This window comes from Tamandua tetradactyla, chromosome 13 (assembly GCF_023851605.1).
Source record: "Tamandua tetradactyla isolate mTamTet1 chromosome 13, mTamTet1.pri, whole genome shotgun sequence".
Taxonomy (NCBI): domain Eukaryota; kingdom Metazoa; phylum Chordata; class Mammalia; order Pilosa; family Myrmecophagidae; genus Tamandua; species Tamandua tetradactyla.
The window spans coordinates 43,457,670-43,480,782 of record NC_135339.1 but is presented as its reverse complement, the minus strand read 5'-3'; the positions used below and the strand labels follow the sequence as shown (position 1 = coordinate 43,480,782).

Sequence of the window (23,113 nt, the reverse complement as noted above, 5' to 3'; positions counted from 1 at the left end):
GTGAAGTTTTGTTAGCTCTGAGGCTTCTGTCATTTCTGACTCTCTCCAAAATGTTTCCCCTCTTAAAGGATTCCACTAAGCTCATCAAGGCATACCTGTTATGAGTAGAGTCACATCTCCACCTATTCAAAGGTCATAGCCACAACTGGGCATGTCTCATCTCCATGGAGATAATTTAATAAAAAATTTCCAACTTATACTATTGAATCACGACTAAAACAAATGGTTGCCTACACAAGATTGGATCAGAATTAAAACATGGCTTTTCTAGGGTACATAATACTTTCAAACTGGCACACTCCATTAGAGATCCTATTACCTTCTACACTAGATCAGTAAGTGAAGTTTGGGATAAATGAAAAGGAGTGATTTCTTTTCATGATTATCAGTTGTGAAACTAAAACAGAAAATTCTGTATTCAGTCTATATTCCTTTCTCTCCCATCTTGTTCTCCTTTCCCTCATACTGTCTGCAATATCTCACCCTGGCATCACTCATTTTTGTTTCTTTGCTTTGGCTGTCACCCTTTCTTCTTCCATTCTCCTCCCCCTTCTAAAGGAGTTGATAGATAGAGTGTTACTATAGGACCTGTAGGAATGGTCCCAAGTTAAAAGGTCAATGTTCCATATTCCATTTCCATATCACATTCTAACTGGGCCTCTGTTTACTAAAAATTTAAATTAAATTTGGTTTTCTTGGGACTTCTAAAGTTCTGAAAGAGTCTGATCAGATAAAGATGCATTGTTTAACCATAAAAAAAATCACCTCAGTGGGTAGAAAGAAATAGCATTTGCCCCATTTTTGATAGCACTTTTCAGATTCTCTGCTAGCCACTGCTTTCCAGAACTTGGCCCTTAACTTGCTTTTCTGTGTGGGTAAACTACATCACACTGAAATGTGGAAAAAAGATTTTACAGTCAGACACGGGCTTAAATTTCTCATTTACTGACTATATCATTGCAAAAAAAATGACAAACCTTTTTATTTAATCTTGTCTTTGTAAACTGGGGATAAAAATGATTGTCTCATAGAAATTTATGTGAATTAAGTGGTGCTATATATGAATAAGAATAAATATTTGTCAGCTACTTGAAGATGCTTTTGTTCTCTTCTCTAAGAAAATGCATTAATACAAGAAGTAACAGAATTCATGGAATGTCTAGCAGTCATGATTTCATTAATAACATACACTCCAGAGGAACTCGAAGCCTCACGATGCAATTAAGAATCAGTTTTTATTTAATCTACGCAGATAATGATACACAGATAAGACTCCTGTACCCAGAATTTGAAAACAGTGTGTTGTCTTGATGTTTCTGCTTATGAAATCACTCCCTGTATTGTCGTATATTTGCTGTGAAAATGAAGGGTGGTCGTTTTGGAATTTTAATGATCTTCCTAATTTCTCCACTGAGAACTTTATTTACACATATGCCTTTTCATTAGAAATTGAGAGAATGCTTGTGAGACCCTTAAATAATGTAACTTACTTTTTGAAGGAACTCGGAGATTGGCTAGGACAACTTCCAGGGAATCAGCTTGGACTCGCAGGACGTAGCTCGTCCTTGTCTCGTAGTCCAGAGGAGCATTCACGTAGATATCACCTGTGATGTTATTAATTCCAAACGTATCTAGAATGTAAAATACAATTCCATTGGTCATTTTCTTCATACTATAAGCAATGAGAAGTATCTATTTAAGGCACTGCAATTAAAAAAAAATTAAAAGCATTAATTTTGTTATAAGAGTCAAGCATAAAAATGATGAAATGCTGGCCTTTGGGAATTATGTTCCAGCTCTTGAAATGATCTCATGGGTATTTTTTATAAGTTCATTTCTTGAAATTCTATGTTGTGCTTTTTATTTTTCTTGAGCACATCCTGGATAGCACATGTTTCTATGGACAATGAAGTTTGGGAAGCAAGGCATACAAAATCCTTCATCATGAATTCAGAGTGTCCTCTAACATATGATAGGCTTTAAGATGTTCCCGTGTAAAAAAAATTAACTTTATTTAAGTGAACATTTTCTAATTTAACTGGACTGTTATACTTGTTATCGTTCTATAAATCTTATCACCCTGCAGATTTGGTATTCTGCTGAGGACACTTTAGGGAATATAAATCCAGATGATTAAGCTTTCACATATGAAAAGTCATTTTATGCATGAGTCAGAAAATTTTCATTGTTGTATTGAAGAAAACACCAATAATTATAGGCCTTTTATTTGATATATAGACAGACTGAGAAAGACAAACAGAAAAAGGGGCTATTTAACCAGAAATCAGAAAAAATATTTTAGATTTTTGTTATGTATGACTTTACAGATATATCTCTATAAATGTATATACAGATATGAACAGTGACTCTTTTAACCAGTCAGTTATACAGATGAAGTAAAACCCTTAGAATGGAAAAAAATATATAGTAAGTACTATAGGAGCAAGATAGAGTGATGAAGTTTCTCTGCTGGAGGAAATTAAATCTAGCTGGTTTAAGAAATATAATATGAAGTAACTGAAAATTGAACTGACAACTTCATATGTCAGTCATTTAAAAAAGGATTTGTTATCCTAAAATACTTTAAAATATATTTCACTCTATCCTATCGATTTTTTAAAAATATATTCATGTTCATTTGAATGAATAACAGGGCAATGGATAAACTATGACATTTAAAACTACATTATAAGTTCTACTCCAATGTGGAAAATCAAATATATTATTGAGAGGAAGAGGCTCCATTTATTGAAGGGAAAAGAATCAAATTATTGATGGAGATTTTAAACTACCACAAAATCTTTCATCAGTTTTACAAAATACTCAGGCATCATTATAATATTGCTTATGCCCCATTCTCTCCTTCCTCTCCTTGTGGAATTGCAATTACATGTTGGATCTTTCGACTGCAACCCCTATTACCCTCATCTCTATTTCTTAAAAATATTTTTCTATCCATGAGTCATTCTGGACTTTTTTTTCAGACCTGTCTTTGAGTTCACCAGTTCTCTCTTCAGCTGTGTCTCTAAATTATATAGTCTGTTAAAACCATGAGTTAAACCCATGAGTTAATTTCAGTCCCTTTATTTTTTATATTTTATTTTTTTGGCATGGGCAGTCCCCAGGAATCAAACCTGGGTCTCCAGCATGGCAGGCAAGAACTCTGCCACTGAGTCACCGTTGCTCACCCAGTTTCTTTATATTTAAGTTATATAATTCCCATTTTATTTCTAGTACCCTGCTCTAATCCAGGTATTTTATTTCCTTGGACTTTTCTAGCACATTTATTTTAAGATCCCTATTATCTTCCCATAAGGTGCATTCACCGTGGGTGTACCTGGGGGATGTTGGCACGGCCACGTCAGTTCACATCACTCCAACTACGTACTGAGAGAATTCAAAGCTGTTTACCCCCTTCTCTTAGATTTATTTCTTTAGGTTTCCAACCCAAATCCTGGGGAATGTATAAGGGCTGCATCTCATTGGTCACAACTGAATTCCAATTTTTGTCATATTAGTTCACTTCTCTGTGCTTCATTTTTCTGGATCATGACTCCATAATTTCACTTCATACTTCACTAATGCTTTCAAATTTATTTTAAGCAGCTTTTCTGGTTGTTCTCAGTAGGAAAGTTACTCCAAATTATGTAGTCTGTTATTATCAGCCGCAAAAAATCTTTCCTAATTATTTTGATATTCTTTTTCTGATAGCTTCATTTTCATGATTGCATAGCTCATGCTCAAATATGTTATCAAATATTCTAATAATTTCTATCATATTATTCTAGAATCTGAAATCTTTTTGAGTCTAAATACATTTTTGTTATATCTGTTCAACTTTGCTAGGTTTATTGTATTTTAAGTGATTATTCTGAATATGTATTTGTTTCGAGGTAATCTGTCAGAATCTTAAGGGTGTAAACAAGGGAAGGTTTCCAATGTACTTCATTTGGAAACTAGGAATACTAAAGACCTAGAGCTATTCTAGCCCTCTTTTTGCTCTTCCCTTATATGCAGGAGTGTTACCTCACTTTTCCAGCTTGAGGTGGCCCCGAGGTTGAGGTTTCCTTACTAAGACACACTATTATTTCAGTGCATTGTTTTTGTTCATTTTCATTATCTTGGCCTCAGAGATATTTCTTGCTTCTTGAGAGCTCAGAAAATCATTAAAATTATTGCGTTTTCTTTTATCCTGAATTAAGCTGCCATATGGTGACGGGTCTCTTCAAAATATCTGATGTACTCTTTTTTTTTTTTTCTATAATATTGTCATTCATGTTTTTAACTTTAAATAATAGATATTGCACTAATCTATCCTTCTGCAATTACTTTTTTTCACTTAGTGCTGTATTTTTGTAATTTAACCCTGTGAATACATGTAGCTCTGGGTTATTCATTTTACTTACTACATAGGATTCTATAGCATAATCAAACCACAATTTCTTTATCCATTCTCCGTTGGATTATAGGTAGTTTCCAATTATTTTTGGTGTCACAAAAAGTTCTTTAGTGAACACTCTTGTACGTATTTCCTTACACACACACGTGAGTTTCTATAATGAATATAGAGGAGGCATAGGGGCTGCATATATTTAAATTTATTCCAATTCACTATTTAGCTATATTCATTCTACCATTCAGCCAAACTTCTGAGTTTTTGAGTTGTACAATTATCTGAAAATTTCAAGATCTTTTTAGTGATTCACTATATTACAGCCTGTTTCTCAATTTTTGGATATCATATCTTCTCCAATCTCCCCAGGGATATTAATTATACTACTTTAAAGTCTTCTCCATGTGTTTGATCCTTAAGTATATTTCTTGGGTCTTGGATCTTCTACAAATTTGTTAACTTTGATACCTCTTTCATAATGTTGAATTTCTTCAAATGTTTAGCTATTCTTGGTTTTTGGCTTACCTTTGTTTTGAGAATTCCTATATATCTGTTTCTGAAGGATGGTTTAGACCATAGGAGCTTGTCTGATAACTGAAGGAGTGCTGCCAGGGGCTGTATGATAGGAGTTGGTCCTTTCCCCATTTCCTCCTGTGTCACTAAGTACTCTGAGTCTCATACCCAAATATTCTCACTCACTGCTTTGGCTTGTGGGGAAATTCCCCTGCTGTGGGCTTCTGGGCACAGGCAGGGGGCAGGGGGTGGGGGTGGGGATTGGGCAGTGAGGGGCCGACCAGCCTACTGCTCTTAAGGCAACTTGTAGTCACTCTCATGATTGGCCCAGGTTCCCCCTCCTGGGCTGGGTCTCCCATGGTGCTGTTGAGTCTGAGCTTGGAATCCAGGAATTCCACAAACTTTCTCCTCCACAGAGGACTCTCTTGTTTTCTACAACAGTTATGTGTAGTATACATCTACATTTATCTGTGTATGTTTTTTTCTCTTATAACTGGAGATTTGGGGAAATAGGACTGTGTAGCTACTGGCATTTTTATCCAATCTCTTGTGCTTTTTACCGCCTTTAAATTTTGTCTTCTCTTTTTCTTGGATCTCTCTGACCTTGGGCTTCTGTGGTTCTCTCTGGCTGTGTTTGTGTGTGTGTCTGGCTCTGGCCATGTCCCTGTTTCTGTCTCTCTGTGACTTCATCTCAGTTCGGATTCTCTGTCTTCATGTCTCTCTCTCTTCCTGTCTCTAGAAGTCCCTCTGCCTCATCACCCCCCAATCTTGGTGATGGCTCCCCATCAGTGGGAGGCTCTGGCCCCCATGACTGGCTGACTCTGGAGCAGTTTGTGGGTGGGGGAGCCCCAGATTGCTGCAAAGTGGAACAAGGATTTCCAACACATGCTCCCCCTGGCAGGCTGCCACCACAGCTCACTGCCTGCCAACATCACACTTCAACTTAAAGAGGGAAAACTGCCAGACCAATGTTTTAGCTACAGCCATGTGTCAGGGTTGCATGGGGAATCTCATAGCAGCCCATGCCAGAAGCTAGAGCTGTGAGGGGATTAGGGAAGGGGTCTCTGGGCTTCTGGGTGTTGGTGGGGGGTCCTGGCTGCCACCTTCCCTGGCCATGCTCTGGGTACCAAAAATTCTACTTGGAATCCACAGTGGACTCAAGGTTGAACCAAGCTCCTCTGTGCTCTCCCCAGGATGGGGCTCTTCCCTTCCTTGTCCATTCCTGGCCAAGTGGTACTCTTTAGTTAAAAGTTTACATTCCCCTTATTCTCTTGTATCCACTTTATTCAGGCTTATGCCCTCACCACTCCACCAAAAAAGCTCTTGCATGAGCAAATTCAATGATCATTTTTCATAGCCATCTTACTCAAACCACCAGGGATATTCCATTTTTGGCATCTCCCTCCTTCTGGAAGTATTTTCTTCTTTGGATTCTTGGACAGTATCTTTATTTAGCTTAAATTAGGGTGACCATATAATTTATCATATAAATTGGGACCATTCGATATTTTAAAAAAGAGAGCTATTAATCATTTTTTCAGATCAACAAAGGTAAACCAAGACTCTTCAGGTGGAATGAGAATGTGTTGTCACAGTATTTATACTTCCACACCACTGACTATTTCTTCTCAGGCTCATTTGTTGATCTCTCTATATCTTGACCACCAAATTTATATTTCTAGCCTTTATCTCTCTATTGAATTCTTGATTAAAAAATTAATCCACCTAAAATAAAGGAAGTCAGTATTTGTAAATGGAATATCATTTTGAATGTCCAGTAATATCATCACTTTTAACATGTTGGAAGCAAACTCAGAATCTCCAACCCTTAAATTAAAAACAAAGCAAAACAAAAATCTGCCCTCTCACTGTCTCCCCAATTAAATGTATTACATTGTTCCAGTTGCCCAGGACAAAATATTTAGAGTCGTCCTCTCTTGTTTTTTCTCTCTTACTTCTCACATTCATCTCTTTTGCTAATTTTAATAATTTTCCTTTCAAAACATACCAGATCCAGACAACATGGTCTATTCCCTACATAAACTTGACAGTGACCATCGTACAAAGGTAAGACAGAACATGTCCTTATTTACTCATGATCTTTCAACAGATTCCGTTATCAAGGAGTAAAAATACTTCATGATGAACTGTAAGGTCCAACATAATTTGTGTAGCCTTGCCTTCCCACCCTGCCATCTTCTGCAAAGTCTGTACTTTTTCTCCTGCTCCTCTCTTCCTACTTTACTTAGCTCTATCAACATTTGGCTTCTCATTGCTCCTGGAAATTATCAAATATTCTCTAGCCCAAATTATGAAGTTAATATACCCTCTATCTTAAAGAAAGATTATTCTCTAGATAATTCCTCACTTCTGATCCTTTTGGGTCACCTCCCAAGTGTCTTCATATCAGAGAGAGATTTTTTCTGATAACCCTATGTGGTATACCATTTCTTGCTCCCCACATCCTTTCCTCTCTTCACTTTTTCCATAACATATATCACCACTTAAAATACTGTATATTTATTAGTTTAATTTTCATTGTCTTTCCCTTTTCTTTTAGAGTTCTAAATTCTATGAAATTAGGAATTTGCCTATTTTAGTCACCCTAGATTTCTGGGGTCTGGAAGAGTATTTAGTATACTTAATAGATGCTCAATAAACATCTGTTTAATGCCTTAATAAATGAATGAATTGAATGTGAAATATTATTAAAGAAGAAAGGGTGATAAATAGAGCCACCTTGCTATGTTCAAGGTAGATACACAGAGAGAAAATATCCAGACCAATTGCAAAATCATGGATTTTAGTCAAATGACTGGAAGGACAAGGAGAAATGAACTTCAGTAATAAGCAGAAAGAATGTACAGCAGCATAGAAGTAACAAAGAAGAAAGTCTAGAAAAGTACCATGTTGAGCATTTGCTGCAGGAGCAGCAATTTCTAGTAATGACTGATTACTGAAATACTGGAGAAAGGCCTTTATAATTCCCTTAAAAACTGCTTAACATCACTAGTGTTCATCCATTTATTAAATATTTAATATTCACTTATTTATTAAATACATATTAAATAATATATATTTCTTGACTACCTGCAATATGCCAGGCCATCCAATTTATCAAAAGGATCAATAGAGACCTATCTTGTGGGTGAGAGGTGGTGGTCAAAAGAATCAATAAAAAACAATGAGCTATTAATCTCAGAGGCTAGGCAACCCTTTCTATTCTTACTGAGAAGTTATGGGTTGACAAAGCTCAAATTACAGTTACAATTTTTTTTTACAATTGTTAAGTTATTTGTATGTCTCATTTGGCTATTTGGAGAATCATAAAATATATAAGTCTTAAATGGATGAGGATTTTTGGAATTCACACTTATTTACGATCCTAGAATTTAATTAGGATTGGGCTAAGGCATGACATGAGATAAGGGTCATGGATGGTACAGAAGAGTGGGAAGAGGTTGCTGCAGGCAATTATTACTACTAAAAGCTGAAAGGACAGTGCTTTATATATATTTTTTTTGCCTGGGCAGGCACTGGGAATCAAACCCGGGTCTCCGGCATGGCAGGCAAGAACTCTGGCTGCTGAGCCACTGTGGCCCACCCACTGTTTTAATTTTAAAGTTATTTCACTTAAATATCATCAAATGAAGGAGAGAGGAAACTGCCCGGAATTAGAAATTCAGTATTTCCAAGGGTGGAAATAATGACTCTTGTTAACATAACTTGATTTTTTATCTGTTTCAGCGTAGTTACCAAGTACATTTATGACGCACTCATTTTTATTAGAAATTATGGGGTAAATAAAGATTTAATTCAAAGTTAATCCCCAAATCAAAGTTTATTGGTTTATGGGGAAGACCCAAACTAAAGAATCTACTCACCCTCTTCATTGCCTGCAACAATGGAGTACACGATACTCTGATTGATGGCAGCAGCAGAAATTGCACCAACCACAGTCCCTCTGGCTGCAAGTTCACTTACTGGAGGAGGTCTGCAGAGTTAGAGAAGAATATTGATTTTTTATGGTTCATTTTTCCACATGGAGTTTTGAGTTTAATAATAGAGTATGTATAGTATTGTACATGTGTGTGTGTGTAAATGTGTGTGTGACTATTTTCCAAAGTTTTCAAGGAAGCACCACATTAAGGAATCTGCCCCAACAAGCTATGTTCAAAATCAGGCAAATGTTCTTAATTAAAAGTGTCTCTACAGCTACATTATATTTAATTTAAAATGGAGCATACAACGACTGTATTATCTGCCAAATGCCCTGCAAAATTCTTTTCCCTCACCTCTGAAGCACCTCCTGACTACATAGAATAGATGGACACGATTGGCTACATGAAATTTCCAAAAGTTTTGCTTATGCGTGGTTGATGCTGGCATATTTTAAAAAAGGATTTCCAGGTGTCTCTCATTAGTCCTTATTCTTGCCCAAGTCTAAGGTTATAGCTGTACCAAAAGTATTTGACCCGATAATTTGTCACAAAATCTACCCACCTTTTGAATTCACTTATTCGTTTAACTCTTTTGCATTTATTATGCATTATTTTATTCTCAAAATCTCGATTGTATTTTAAAATATTCATCTCTGCAAATAGACAATTATAAGTTTATCTTCATAAAATAATGCCAGGTAATCTCCCTTCTCATGGCTAATAGTAGTACATATCTCCCAGCTTCAATAGACACTGAAAATTATTAAATACAATGTCTTAACATTGTCTCTAGACCTTTTATAAGTCCATTCTCCCTAATCATCTGATTTTTGTAAGTTTTGCAGCTTCTGTTCTCAGGCAAGTAAGAAATATATTGCCAATTCTTTCATCTGATTACTTTCTTTCAATACCCTAATCTCTTGGTATTACTTCATCTACACAGTATTCTAATTTAGCATTGAAGCCTTTTATAACAAATCCTAAACTACAAATATACTCTGAGAAATTAATTATATATGACCCATTCATAAATATCTTGTCCAAATCACTATGTTCTTTTCCATGATAGCCCCTAAACTTGATTGACTAATTACCTAAATGTAAAGCTTTAGCCCCAGTGGTGGTATATATAGTCAGTGCATTTTCAGTGAATAATTTTTATTAAATCATAGGGACCACCTTATATCCGAATCATTTTAAATAAATGGTTTAATATAAACACACACACACATACGCACATATATAATTTTTAAAAAGCCTTCCCTGTATCTTGTCTGACTTCTTTTCTTTGGATAACCATACTCCTCCAGTCTCAGTTCAAGTGGTCATGGTAGGGCTGACCCAATCCCCCAGTGCACAGATAGATATATTACCCATCTTCACCAATGAAGGCATTTTACTCTTTGCTCACTGTTCAGATGTGGGTGTATTTCCCAAGTGAAGTCAATGATTCTTTCCAAGGAAGTCTGCTGTAACTATTGGGAAAAAAGTTTTGTTTTTCGTTTTTGCTAGAATTTAAAATTTAGTTTTCTATGAGAGGTTCTTTTATGATAATGCTACCACATGTGATAAATGAAAGACAAAAAGGCTGAAAACAGTTCCCTAATACTTTTTTTAAATATAATTTTTATTGCCATATAATTCACATACCATAAAATTCACTTTTATGGTTAGTACTGTGACTGAGCTCCTAAAAACAGTTGTACCTTGGGCTTAAGTAAACTCATTTAGATTACCGAAGCAATAATTTTCCTTTTACTTCCTTTTATTTGCAATCAGAAGAGTCTCAGTTAATAAAAAAAAGTGTTTAGGTTAGAAAAGTATATGATTGCTTAAATAGATTCTTCTAAAGTAAAATATCCTAATATATTACATTTAAGTTCTCTAAGCAGTTAATCTAGATTTGTTGCAGGGTTGGTTCAGCGAAATTCCGATGCCTTTGGTGACCTTGATCTAAAATGACAGTGCTATACCTCAGAAGGAAAGGCACTTACATATCAGATATTAAGGTTGGTCCTGATGAATGAACAATATAATTTTTGTACAGTATTTTAGATTACAGAGAGACTTTAAGACTATTTGGCATATTCCTTAGTGATTTACCATGGTGATTGTGAAAGTAAAATTGGAAAGGATTAAAATTAAGTGCAATGGAAAGCTGGTGTGGCCAGCAGTCTCTAAGGTGGACTCATTATCCCTGCCTCCAGGTGTTCATACCCATATGTCATCCTTTCTCTTTAGTGACAGCAGAAATTATGACTTGCTTCTAAAGAAACAGAAGTTAGTGAAAGTGATGGGATGTCACTTCAGTGATTGTGTTACATAAAACTGTAACTTCCCACTTGTTAACAAACACTACTGCTTGTCTCCCCGCTGGCTTTAATGAAGTAAGCTGCATCATGAGTGCTTCAAATGGCAAGGAACTGAAGGCAATTCTAGACCAACAGTTAACAAGGAACTGAGCCCCTCAGTCCAGTATCCTACAAGGAACCACATCCTGCCAAAGAACACCTTTCCTAGGTGAGCTTCAGATGAGATCCCAGCCCAAACACCTTGATTACAAACTTTCAAGAGACCATGAAACAGAGGATACAGAGAAGTCATGTAAAGATTCCTGACCCATCAAGACTGCAAGATAATAAATGCAGGTTGTTTTAAGCCATTAATTTTGTGGCAATGTTATAATACAGCAATTGATAACTAACACCTATGACCTGAATATTAAAGCAATGCCTTATGTTATGCTAAATCAAATACTTATTAAAATGCTTTAAATAAGAAACATTTTGTGTAACTTACATGCTAAGATAATTTTCAACAAATAAACTCCTTCTTTTGGAAGCAGACATTGTTTCAATTGTTCACTTGCTATCTCATTATTATGTGAAATAAGAACTAAATTTTATACTTTCTAGAATTAATCTACCGCTTGATGTTCATAAAGTATGGAAATATGATGTCTGTAGCTAATGTACCGTTAGCTTCAGTATTAGAAAAGTGGCACATTTTATTTCAATTAAAAAAAAGTGTGCATTATTCCTACCTCAACTGTGCAATTAAGATGTAAATAATTAATACCAGCAAAAATAACTGACATAATTTAAGAAGTAAATTAAATTCTATGCATACCATTGAAAACATTTAAAATTCTATTTGTAAGTAAATGTTTAAAGCAGATTTACTTCTAAACAAAGTATCTTTTAATTAACCTTTGTCTTAATTGTCTGACATACTTCTTACTATCAGAATCCAAATATACTATAAAAATGCAATTTTCTCCTGGTTAGAATTAAACGAACCTCTATGATAATGAGCATTGTATTACAAAATCTCAATTCTTTTCTATTTATTGTCAAGCAGGACCCATTGTATTTTTATTTTATGTCCTTGAAAATGCCAGTCACATGATTGGGGACAATTATATAAACTCTTTAGAGTTACATATAGCTTGAGGAAAAGATGAAGGAGTTGGTATAAATCAAGATCCATAAAATCAGATGCACAGAAGGGCCAAAAAAATAACAAAATTAAATAAAGAAGTCTAGGCATAAATTAACAATGAATTGTGGTTATAGGGAACTGGAAACCTCATGTTAAATTTTAAAAGGGTAATTGCTAGGCAATAATGCAAGTTCAGTCTGGTTTTTCAATAGAAAAAGGAAATTCAAGTTTTTTGTAAATTCCATGAACTTTTATAACGCGACAATCAATGTAAATTTATTTTTTAAAGCATCAGCTGGCTAGATTTGACGATGAACTGCCAGTATGTGAGATTTACAACCGATAAACGATGTGTAACATATCTTCCATTTCCATCATTCTGAGTCTGATGTATGTGATTCATCTTTTCCACTTTTTCTTTCTGCTGAGTACAATCAAAATCTATTGTTCAATTTCAGAAATAATGAAATGATATCCAGATAAAGGATTGTTCAGAAGTTTTTTTGACAAATATTTCCTTTTGCGATTAATGTACTTGTAATTCATCTATTTAAAAATAAATATTGTATCATCATCTCTCTTGCAAATTCAATTTTTATAACATTAATTCAAAACAAATATTTTTTGGCTGGAAAGTTCAAGAATTCCAGTATTTAAAGATAGATTCACAGCAAATATGATTGATAAAAGGCACTCTTAAGGTAAAGGGAGCACTAGAAATAGACTGGGTTCGATAATGGAATTAAACAGCTTCACTGTTGAGAATGAAAAGCCAAAAGTCTAGCCAGAAAGGATGGCTAGGAACATTCTAAAGGAAATGGTTATCTCTTTGACACATAGAAACCCTGAACACTGGGCTGTGTAAATAAATTTGTATTTTAAAAATGTCTTTAGGAAGGGGCTTCACCACAGGCTCTTTTATAAGGCATTACCTGAATTGAATTCTATGCCCATGGGTCCTGACATATCTCTACTGGCAGCGCTGGTTCCTATCAGACCTCCAGCCTGACACCTTAGACTTCATTGGCCTTGTAAAGCAGACTCTACATGTTTTGATTAAAAATAAAAAAAATGATTTCCACTAATATTTAAATAGAAGCCTATATAATGTTTCAATTCAACAAACAGTTTTGATAAATAAAATTTAAATTTTATCACATTAATTGTATTATCTTACTATTTACCTTGTCCTTACTTCCCCTAACTTTTATATGCAAAACAGCTACATTTTATTAAGAAGAAAATTGATCAAAATGACTTTAAATCTGCTAATTGTTTAAAAAGAAATCTTTACATTTGAAGTGTGACCCAGAGAGGTTAATAGATATAGAATTTGTATGCAAAATATTTACAGCTTAATTTTCCTCAGGTAGACATAAACTATTTGGTTTCTTTTGTATGCTATATGGTGGGGATCACATTATATTTTTTTCCATGTGCGTATCCCCTTATTGCAGCACATTTCTTGAATTTGTTTTGTTTTTTTGCTTGTTTGTTTGTTTGGGAAGTGCATGAGCCAGGGATATGAACTAATTTTGAGATACCTATTTAATATTTCCAATTGTTGTTGAAAATGTAGGTTACAACAAATCTCTTTTAATTAAATACATTTTGACATATCTGAGTCATCTGAATGATGACCGTACGAAAATAACAGAATTGCAAACATTAAACCCAATCTTTCACAGTGTAAATATAGATGAAACAATTATTCTACAATTTAATAACTACTTTTATTGTTGCATTCAAGAAGTAATAATAAAAATAAATGGTATACGTGCTGCACAAGATCCTAATTATTTTAAGTGCCGTGCATTACAAAAGTGTTTTGTAAATAGATGCTATAAAATTTCACTGGGATTCAAACTGGTTCAATTGCTTTCTTTCTTCTGAGGAACAAATCTAATTTATTTTGACATGTTTGAATTCAATATACTTGCAAATCAGTACCAATTAAGGGACTGTTTTTATATCTACTATGAAAGAATTTAATGGAAATGGGAAGGAAAAAAACACCCACTGGAACTCCTATTATTTATAACCTTGAAGTAATTGCATCAGAGTGATCTAATTTTACATATTTAACTAAGAAAAACTTTAAAAAAAGACATGAATCAGGATAGAGATGCCAGCTCTCAGAGGACTCTTAGGATGGATTGTAGAACAGAAATTTAATAAAGGTACAAATGCTTAGACACCGCTTTTTTAAAAACATCTTTTCCAAAGAAAGCTTACTATCACTAAAAGTTTTGCTTTAGATTGCTTCTATTCAGACCCATGAATCACCCACCTTGAAAATATGAAAACTGAAGCCCCAAGTGGTAAATGATTTCTCAAGTTCCTAAAATTATTTGAAAGTTAAAATTACAATCTAGGGTTTTTATTCATATTTTAATCTTATATTTATTTTTTGCTATTTCGTTTAGTATTTGTTTCATTTATATTCTTCCCATTAATAGACTTTATTCTCCATTCTTCTTGGTTAGTGGCTCTCAAACTTTAGAAACCCTAACAATCAGCTAGAGAAACTTGATAAAATTTTCAGAATTTCTTGCATGATATGGAAAGATTTTGATTTAGAAGTTGCGGGGTAGATACCGGTGGTTTGTGAACCACCCTTCTAGGGGTGATGGATTTCCCTCTCTCCCTCCATTCATTCACCAAGTTTAAGTCTACAGTAATTAATGTTATGGAATTAATTTAAGAGAAGTCTCTTCTGAGTCTAATAGATCTGGGTTTGAATTCTGGTTTTACTACTACTAACTATATGACCTTGGGGAAATTGCTTAGCTTCCCTGATCTTATTTATTTATCTGTAAAATGGACACTATTTACTTCAGAAGGTTGTTAAATGCACTAAAGGACATACTGTGTACAAAAATCTTTCCTTACATCTAGCATGTATATAGGATATGTTCCATAAACCATGGCCATTATGAATCTCATTCTTTTTTAAGTTCTGCTTTCAGAAATTTAGTTTTAATATTATAGTGATATGTCAGTAGGTCTTCTAAACAGCATAAAAATAAAAAGTGAAACTTAAGTTTTGCAAGTAAAATCTATTTTAGTTAATATCATATGGTTTACCTCACGCACTCCGATTTATCCTTTCTTGTTCTCAAACATACATCAATATTTTATCCGGAATGAAGACAACATTTTCCTTTGCATTTTGTTTATATTCTTACATCTGTAGGCAATTTTGGTCCCCATTCAAAAGAGTTGTCATGGGGTGAGCTTGAAATTGCTAGAGGTTGGCTTTGCAATTTGAAAACAGAAGTAATAACAAAAAGAATTTAAAATGGATGATTTTCTGTAGAAAGGCTTAATTATTCATTCAGTAAATATTTCCTGAAAGCACACACACGGTTAGCATCCACCAGGCAGTACATACACAGAGACCAGCAGGAGGGAGTGGGCGCTGAGGTCACGGAGCACAAAGCTCTGCAGGCACAACAGACAGTTGTGTAAATGATGACCGTACAACGTGGCAAGTCTACCCATATCAAATCCCTGGTTAGAAGTTCAGTAGTAAACACGGTGTTACACAACATATATTGTAGTTCCCCAAATACCTACAAACTAACAGTGAAAGGGGACTAGGTTTCATGGTTTGGTGGGATGGTTAGTCCAGAAATATTTTTACGTGGTTGATTGATCTACTTACCAAAAATGATGATAATGCCAGTATTTATATACTTAGTAATAATCGCTGAGAAAACAATGTTGTATTTTAGCTCATTTCCCTACCTAGGTTTGGCTCTTTCCTCTTTTAGGATTAATTGGTGCATTTTGACTGTTCAAAGGACAACACAGTCAACTTTTGATAGAGGTCCCCTAATGCTTTAATTTACTACTTTGTATTCATCAAACTAAATTCTATGCCTCTGGATATGAAATAATAAGTAATATAAAGATGAGAAATCACTATAGCATTTCTAAATATATTAGTGTAGTAACACAAGTCAGAAAAAAAGGAAGAAATAATAAATGATACCTAGATAGAGCATTCAATCTTTCAGTTCCTTCTGTTTTAACAATTGAATGTGCTGGTTCAAAAGTAACATAATTGAAACAAACACTCAAATCTTTCAGGAAGTTTTAGGAAAATAGAGATGAATTATTTCTTTATAAGTGCCATTCATACCCTAGTAAGATAGGAAATATTTAAAATTGTGCATGCCTTTTAGAGAGGAAGAAATAGGGAAATAGCATTCAACACCTTAAGGTAGATAAACTCATCACTGCTGGAGTATCTTCTTCATTTGTATTTATATTTTTGCCAATGAAATCACAATTAATACATTATTTTGAGATTTTATTTTATGATTTAGATAAAGAAAAATGAAATTCTTCCTTCTGTACAAACACTTGATTATTAATTCAAGGCAATAAAATGAATAGAACGAAAAAGTAGTTTTTCATTTTTCTTAAAGTTTTCAAAATAATGAAATACTTATCATTAAAATGGAGAAGATAGTCTAATGTATATCTGTTCCCACATGTAACTGGTTTTGCCCCTTCTTTTTTATATTTATTTAAAAATAAAATTTACATCTTTTTCTCTACCTGCCAGCTCTTTTATCTACCTTTCTTTCATAGTCAAACTTTGAAAACAGTTAAAAAAATGTCTGAGGGGCTATTTTAAAAAACAAGGCTTAGTATGAAAACTTTCTCATAAAATGGTAATTTATTATTTAGAGTCCATTATTTAAAGATTTTTAAATATCCATTTACCCAAAATGGAGTTTACTATGTTTACTACCACTGAGTGGCAAATTGGTTCCCCCACTTTTTAAAAATAGAACCTACTTAACAATACATTGAGAAATGAAAGTAAATAAACAACATAATTTATAAAACTTCCTGTATACTGGATTACAATGTTTTTTTAATTTGAAAATGTAAATGTCATAAAATTAGAAATAATTATTTCATTTCGAATATTTTTAGGAGCACAATTTCTACCTTATTATACATAGAGTGATATTTTCTTTCAATGAAAAATTTGCATAAGTTATTTTGGTTTTTCTGACCTGTATTTTCTTCTACCTTTTACTGAAGAAGAGAAGAGGTTATTGGCACGGTGTGGTGGATTAAAAATGAACACAAATGATTTGCTGTCTTTCCATTCAGAAGTGGAGTTTATGTTTACTTCTGTTGTGTCTAGGCTTTTCTTGCCTTTGCTTCCACAACACTATAGTTTGAAAATGACTGTGCTGGTCTGAATCTGTGGTGGACCCCAGAAAAGCCATGTCCTTTGATCCTCATTCAATGTTGCTGGGTGGGAGCATTTTGATTGTTTCCATGAAGATGTGACCCACTCAGTTGTGGGTGGTAACTTTTGATTAGATGATTTCCATGGAGATGTGTCTCCACCCACTGAAGGTGGAGTTGCTTGCTGGAATCCTTTAAAAGAGGAAACATTTGGGAGAGAGTCTCTTTTTTTTGGTAGAGCCACGTGAAAGCCAGCAGATGCTGCCATGTTCGCCATGTGCCCTTCCAGCTGAGAGAGAAATGAGAATGCTGTCGGCGTTCTTGAACCAAGGTAGCTTTTCCCGGATGCCTTAAATTGGACATTTCTATAGACTTGTTTTGATTGGGACATTTTCTCAGCCTTAGAACTGTAAACTAGCAACGTATTAAATTCCTCTTGTTGAGGGCTGTTCCATTTCTGGTATATTGCATTCCTGCAGCTAGCAAACCAGAAGAGTGACATTACATAACTTCTAAGTTTCATCCTTCACAACCCCTGGAGCTTCAGCTCTCACATACTTGAAAAGCTGTTCTGAGATGGCATGTGAGGAATCCAGGTGCAGCCTCTTTGACTCTGGAAAACCATATGGTTTTCTAGCTAAGTAAAAGTGCCAAGGTGAGATTAGCCAAGGCAACTCACAGAATCCTAAGAAAATCTAAACTATTTTTGTCTAGTCACTAACATTCAGAATAGATAACACGTAGAGAAATTGACCCCTAGACGTGGGATGCTGCCTTAGCAAAAACCTAAAACATGTGGAATTTGTTTTGGGAAGGGTTGTTGGCAGATGACAGAAAATGAACCAAGAAGCTGTTAATGGAGTTCGAAGGAAGGGCAAACGAACAGTGGAAGCAGGAACGGTGATGAGAAAATAGTTATCCGAGGCGAGAAAGATGACAACCCTGCAGAGGCAACCCTGCAGAGGCAAAATAATTGGCAAAATGATCACCTGTAGCAACTCGGAAGAGAGGAAATGTACCTAAAGAATTTGTGAATCTGGTTTAGGGGATTTCCAGATTTATGTTGACAGGGTTAAATGGCCTCTTCTAGTTACATGTGATGAGATACAAAAAAAAAAAAAAAAAAAAAAAAAAAGGAACTGGTCAGTTAGCAAGTGGAAAAAGAGAAACTATATATAAAGGAGTTATGATTTGCCGAGTTGGAAAATAAAACTGTTTCTTTCACCCCTAGACCTCTGAACAGGCAAAGGATCCCCAAAGTCAGAAATAACCTCGAGGCAAAGATCAAATAAGCTGGTCTAAGACCTCAGACAGGTTCAAGTTATATCGTTTTAGCTAGACAAAAGGATTTCTAAGAAACTTAGGGTATTTGTCCACAGCAGGCTTACAGACAATTAGACGGAGGGCTGCTTCAAAATGAAGTATGGATATGGCTTTTGGAGCACGGAGCAAATCCCATGAGATTCCTAGAAAACCTATGTAAGTTTTAAGAAAGTTTATTTGGCAAAAGCCCATCCAGCTAAGATTGAAGGCGACAGAGGCAATTCACAATTAAAAGGTTTCTTACCAAGAAGCAAGCTGAGGGAGGTAAAGAGCTATTTTCGTTTCTCATTAAGAAGGTAAGACATTTCAGAGAGTGGAGCGAAGAGCAGACATAACACAATGTATTAGGGCCCTATTCGTATGGAACAGAAGCAGGCATTACTAGAGAAGCACGTTCCCGGACTCTTTGAAATGTGAGAACTGGCAGCATGTTTCCCATTCTTTCTCTTCTTGAACAGGAGTGTCTGTTACAGTCCTCAGTTCCCTGGTCCATCATTGTATTTTAGGTAGATGGCTTTAGTTCACAGGTATTTGAATCAACAGGAGCTAAACCCTAAGAACGTACCTCGGTCTCATCCAGATTTCATCTGGACGATGAGATCCTGAACTTCAAGCCTGATGCCATAATAGGAAAGACACTTGAGGACTGTGAAAGTGTTTTTGTGCATGCGGGAAGAGTGTAAACTACTGCGGGCAGGTGATGGACTGTGGTGCATTAATAACAGACACGGTTTTTTTCCCCTCTGTTCCTCCTATCAAGAGGTGGAGTCTTCTTTGCCTCCCTTTTGTATGTGGGCTGGCCCTGCGGTTTGCTTTGATCAATAAGATGGGCAGGGTGTCTATGCTGGGTGTGAGGGGTCCCGTTGTGTGGTTTTGAGCCTCATATTCAAGAAGCTTTGAGCCTTCCACTCTGCCCTGGAGATTCATGGCCTGGTCTGGCCTCCTTGAGGAAGAAAGACTTCATGAAGAGAGAGAGTCAACCACCCCCACAAATCTCAGCCAGCGTCCCATCCCCCAGCTGAATGGATACGCATAAGTGAGAACAGGCGACCATAGTGGAAACACCAGTCAACTCACAGAGTCATGGGAAATAGACAATTATGGTTGCTTTAAGTCAGTAAGTGCAGGAAAGGTAGTTATACAGCAATACATCACTGATATGCATGTGGAAGATCCTATATTTAATATGACTCTAGTCACAAATATCAAGTCGGAAGGTCACTAAGGATTTATAGGGCACTTCTCATGGACAAAGGGCTATACGTGAGGGCATGCACGACCATACGAGTCAGCCCACCTGGGACAGTTCCTGTTATGCTTATTTCCCTAGCTTAATGTCTAATAGTGTCCCCCTTAAAATTTATTGTCCCTGCCTTGGACAATAAATTATAGGATCATAACTGTATCAGACGTTTCATAGCTATAGTAAAGTCAAAATTTAATCCTCTTAAGAAATGTACATTTCACTTTGTGAGAAAAAGCATATATATAATTTAAAAATTAGTTGTTTCTATCTCAAATTGTTTGCCACTAACATACTAATTCCTGCTCCCCTTTGCTTGTAATGGCTTGATATACCTTTCTCGATCACTCTATATTTGGCATGATTTTGGTGTAAATATGTTCTTTAATGACTTGAAACCAGTTGAAACCAGGTGTGAAAATGTAACTAGAGATAAAGTGTATTAGAAGAGGATGAAGTGTATTGTGCAGCCATTAAGCATCACAAGAATTTGGAGATGAATCAGCTTACTATTATGATTTGGTGATAAAAAAATGCCATGACTCTGAATCAGCAATTCAAGTGCGTATAATTGATTTTTCCATACAGAATGTGGAAGCACAGAGTGACTTTCCAAAAGGAGCCTCTGCTTCTGTCAGCTGCCTATTGAACACCATTCAATGCCTTCAGATTTCTCTGTGAAAAGGATCAAAGTCTTCAATGTGGCTCAGACATTCCTTCACAGTCTGGCTCTTATAATCTCTTCAAGCTCATCACCAACCATTCTCCCCCTGGAGATCTATGATCTGTACTGGACTTTGAACTCTTTGTACTTTCTACAATTTTCTTCCCTCTTTGCACACCTACCCTCTCCCCTTTCTGCATGCTATTCCTTCTTTCTGGAATAATATTCCCCTAATTTCTACTCTTTCTTTAATATTGCTTTGTTGGGAAGATTTTTCTGTGGTCTCATCCATTTCTCATCACCACTATCCCTACTCTTGGCAAACTGTATTCATTATTTGCTTGAAATATCATAGTTGCCTCCTGACCCATACCTACTTATCCACTTAGTCTCCTTTCCTGTCGGAGTCATCTTTCTAAAGTTCATACCTCATCTTATCACCACCACTCTGAGTTTTCCTAGCCCACCCCTTGCTTACTGTCTTTCAATGTTTCCTAGTGCTCACAGGTTAAAAACTCAAATTTTTAACATGCCAAAATTTGCACCTTATCTTATATCACTTTACCTCCATCGTCTCTTTTTCAATCTTACTGACCTTTAAATTCTTGGATTGTGTTTTGCTCCTTTTCAATTTAGGGTTTTACACATGCAATTTCTTGCCCATTCCAAAACCCCTTATTCCTTTGCCTACAAGACTAATTGCTGTTTTATTTGGATCTCAACTCCTGCCATTTCCCCACCTGTGTGACTTTGCTGTGAGTGCTCATAAAACCATGTTCCTTTTGTTGATAACATTTATCACACTTTGTAATTATAGTTCGATTCTTGTGATCATTTGATAAATTTATCTAGTACATAGTTTATAAGATTTCTGAGGGTAGAGACCATGCATAGTTTGTTCAGCACTATTATTCCTGGTGTGTTGGATGTGTCCAATATATATTCATCTACAGAATGAGGAAAGGAACGGATGACTTTTGGACATAACAGTCATTCATTTTACATCATTTTTCAAATTTGTTTTCTTCAACAGATTGTAAATGTAAGCAGAACCATGTCTGCGTATAGATTATTCTATTTTATACCTTGAGCATAACATTGTGCCTAGGTAATGCATTTTGTTGGATAAATTAGTGAATAAAGATTCTGGGTGAGTTAGTAAAATTCAGTGAGAAATGTTTTTAATCCCAGCTTACTCTCATCTTACTCTCAACTGAAATCACAACTCACAGAAGATCCTGGGGATTTCTGCAAAGATACGAGTAAATTATAGGTTTAACAAACAATTCTATAAGGGGCTCCTCTCTTGGGTATAGTTATCCTGGATATCTGGACCTTGACTCTAATATTTGGGAATGTATCTCTATATGACAGTAGCTGAAGGACTTATTTTGCATGTGAAGATGATTAAAAGATGTTTTCAAGTATAGCAAACCAGAACTTGGTAATGAGAATAATAGCTATCACATTCATATTCAATGAATTATTTAAACTAACATTCAAATTGCATGGAAATCCATTCGCTACATTGCAACTAGAGTATTTCCTAGTTTTTTCCCCCATAAAGAAACTAGTGATAACCCCTGGCATAACAAGAGTGAATAAACCAACATCTGATATTTTTGTTTGCTTAGCATTTGTAGTGGAGTGAATAGTACCCCCCAACCCCCCACTCTGCCCTGAAAGTCAAGTTCACTCTGAATCTTTATATGTAAACTTGGAAAAAAGGTCTTTGCAGATTTAATTAAGGATCTTGAGATGAGATCATCCTGGATTGATAAAGTGGGTTCTACACCCATTGCCACACGTCATTCACTATAAAAGTCAGAAGAGGAGAAGACACAGAGTCAAAGGGGAAGGCCAAGTGAAGAGAGAAGCTGGGATTGGTGTGATGGGTCTATAAGTGAAGAAATGCCAGAAATTTTTGGCACCAGAAGGTTGAAGAGCAGCACGGAACAGATTCTCCTTCAGAGGAGGGAGACCACCCCACTGACACTTTGATTTCTGACTTCTGGCCTCTAGAACTGTGAAAGAACAAATATCTGTTGTTTTCGGTCATCAAGTTAGTAGTAATTTACTGCAAAAGCCCTAGGAATTCAACACAGCTAATAACATTTCCTAATTTGCCTTTAGGTAATTTCTTCTTCCCAGAGTCTCTGGGTTTTGATGATGTGCTCTATTTATGGCTTGGTTCCAACAAAAGATACAGAAGGCTCTTTTCTCATCACTGAGGCACAGCCACAGAGCCTAGGCAGTTAGGATTGTGTCCTTCTAAAGCAATAGTGAAACACCATACTAAGCTGTACTTGAACCAAAATTTCCCAAAGATATAATGACATGAAAGAAAAATGGGGTCTACACTAATATTTACTGTATGG

General features: G+C 35.5%; 1 protein-coding gene across 1 annotated transcript in view; it reads right to left on the bottom strand.

The window, feature by feature from the left end:
• Positions 1-23,113, bottom strand: part of PCDH15 (protocadherin related 15) — a 1,748,268-nt gene that overhangs the window by 108,656 nt on the left and 1,616,499 nt on the right. The window contains exons 26-27 of the mRNA XM_077125289.1: positions 8,791-8,900; positions 1,491-1,631 (exon numbers count right to left, since the gene is read on the bottom strand). Coding sequence (XP_076981404.1) covers positions 1,491-1,631; positions 8,791-8,900 — 251 coding nt within the window. The remainder of the gene's footprint in view (positions 1-1,490; positions 1,632-8,790; positions 8,901-23,113) is intronic.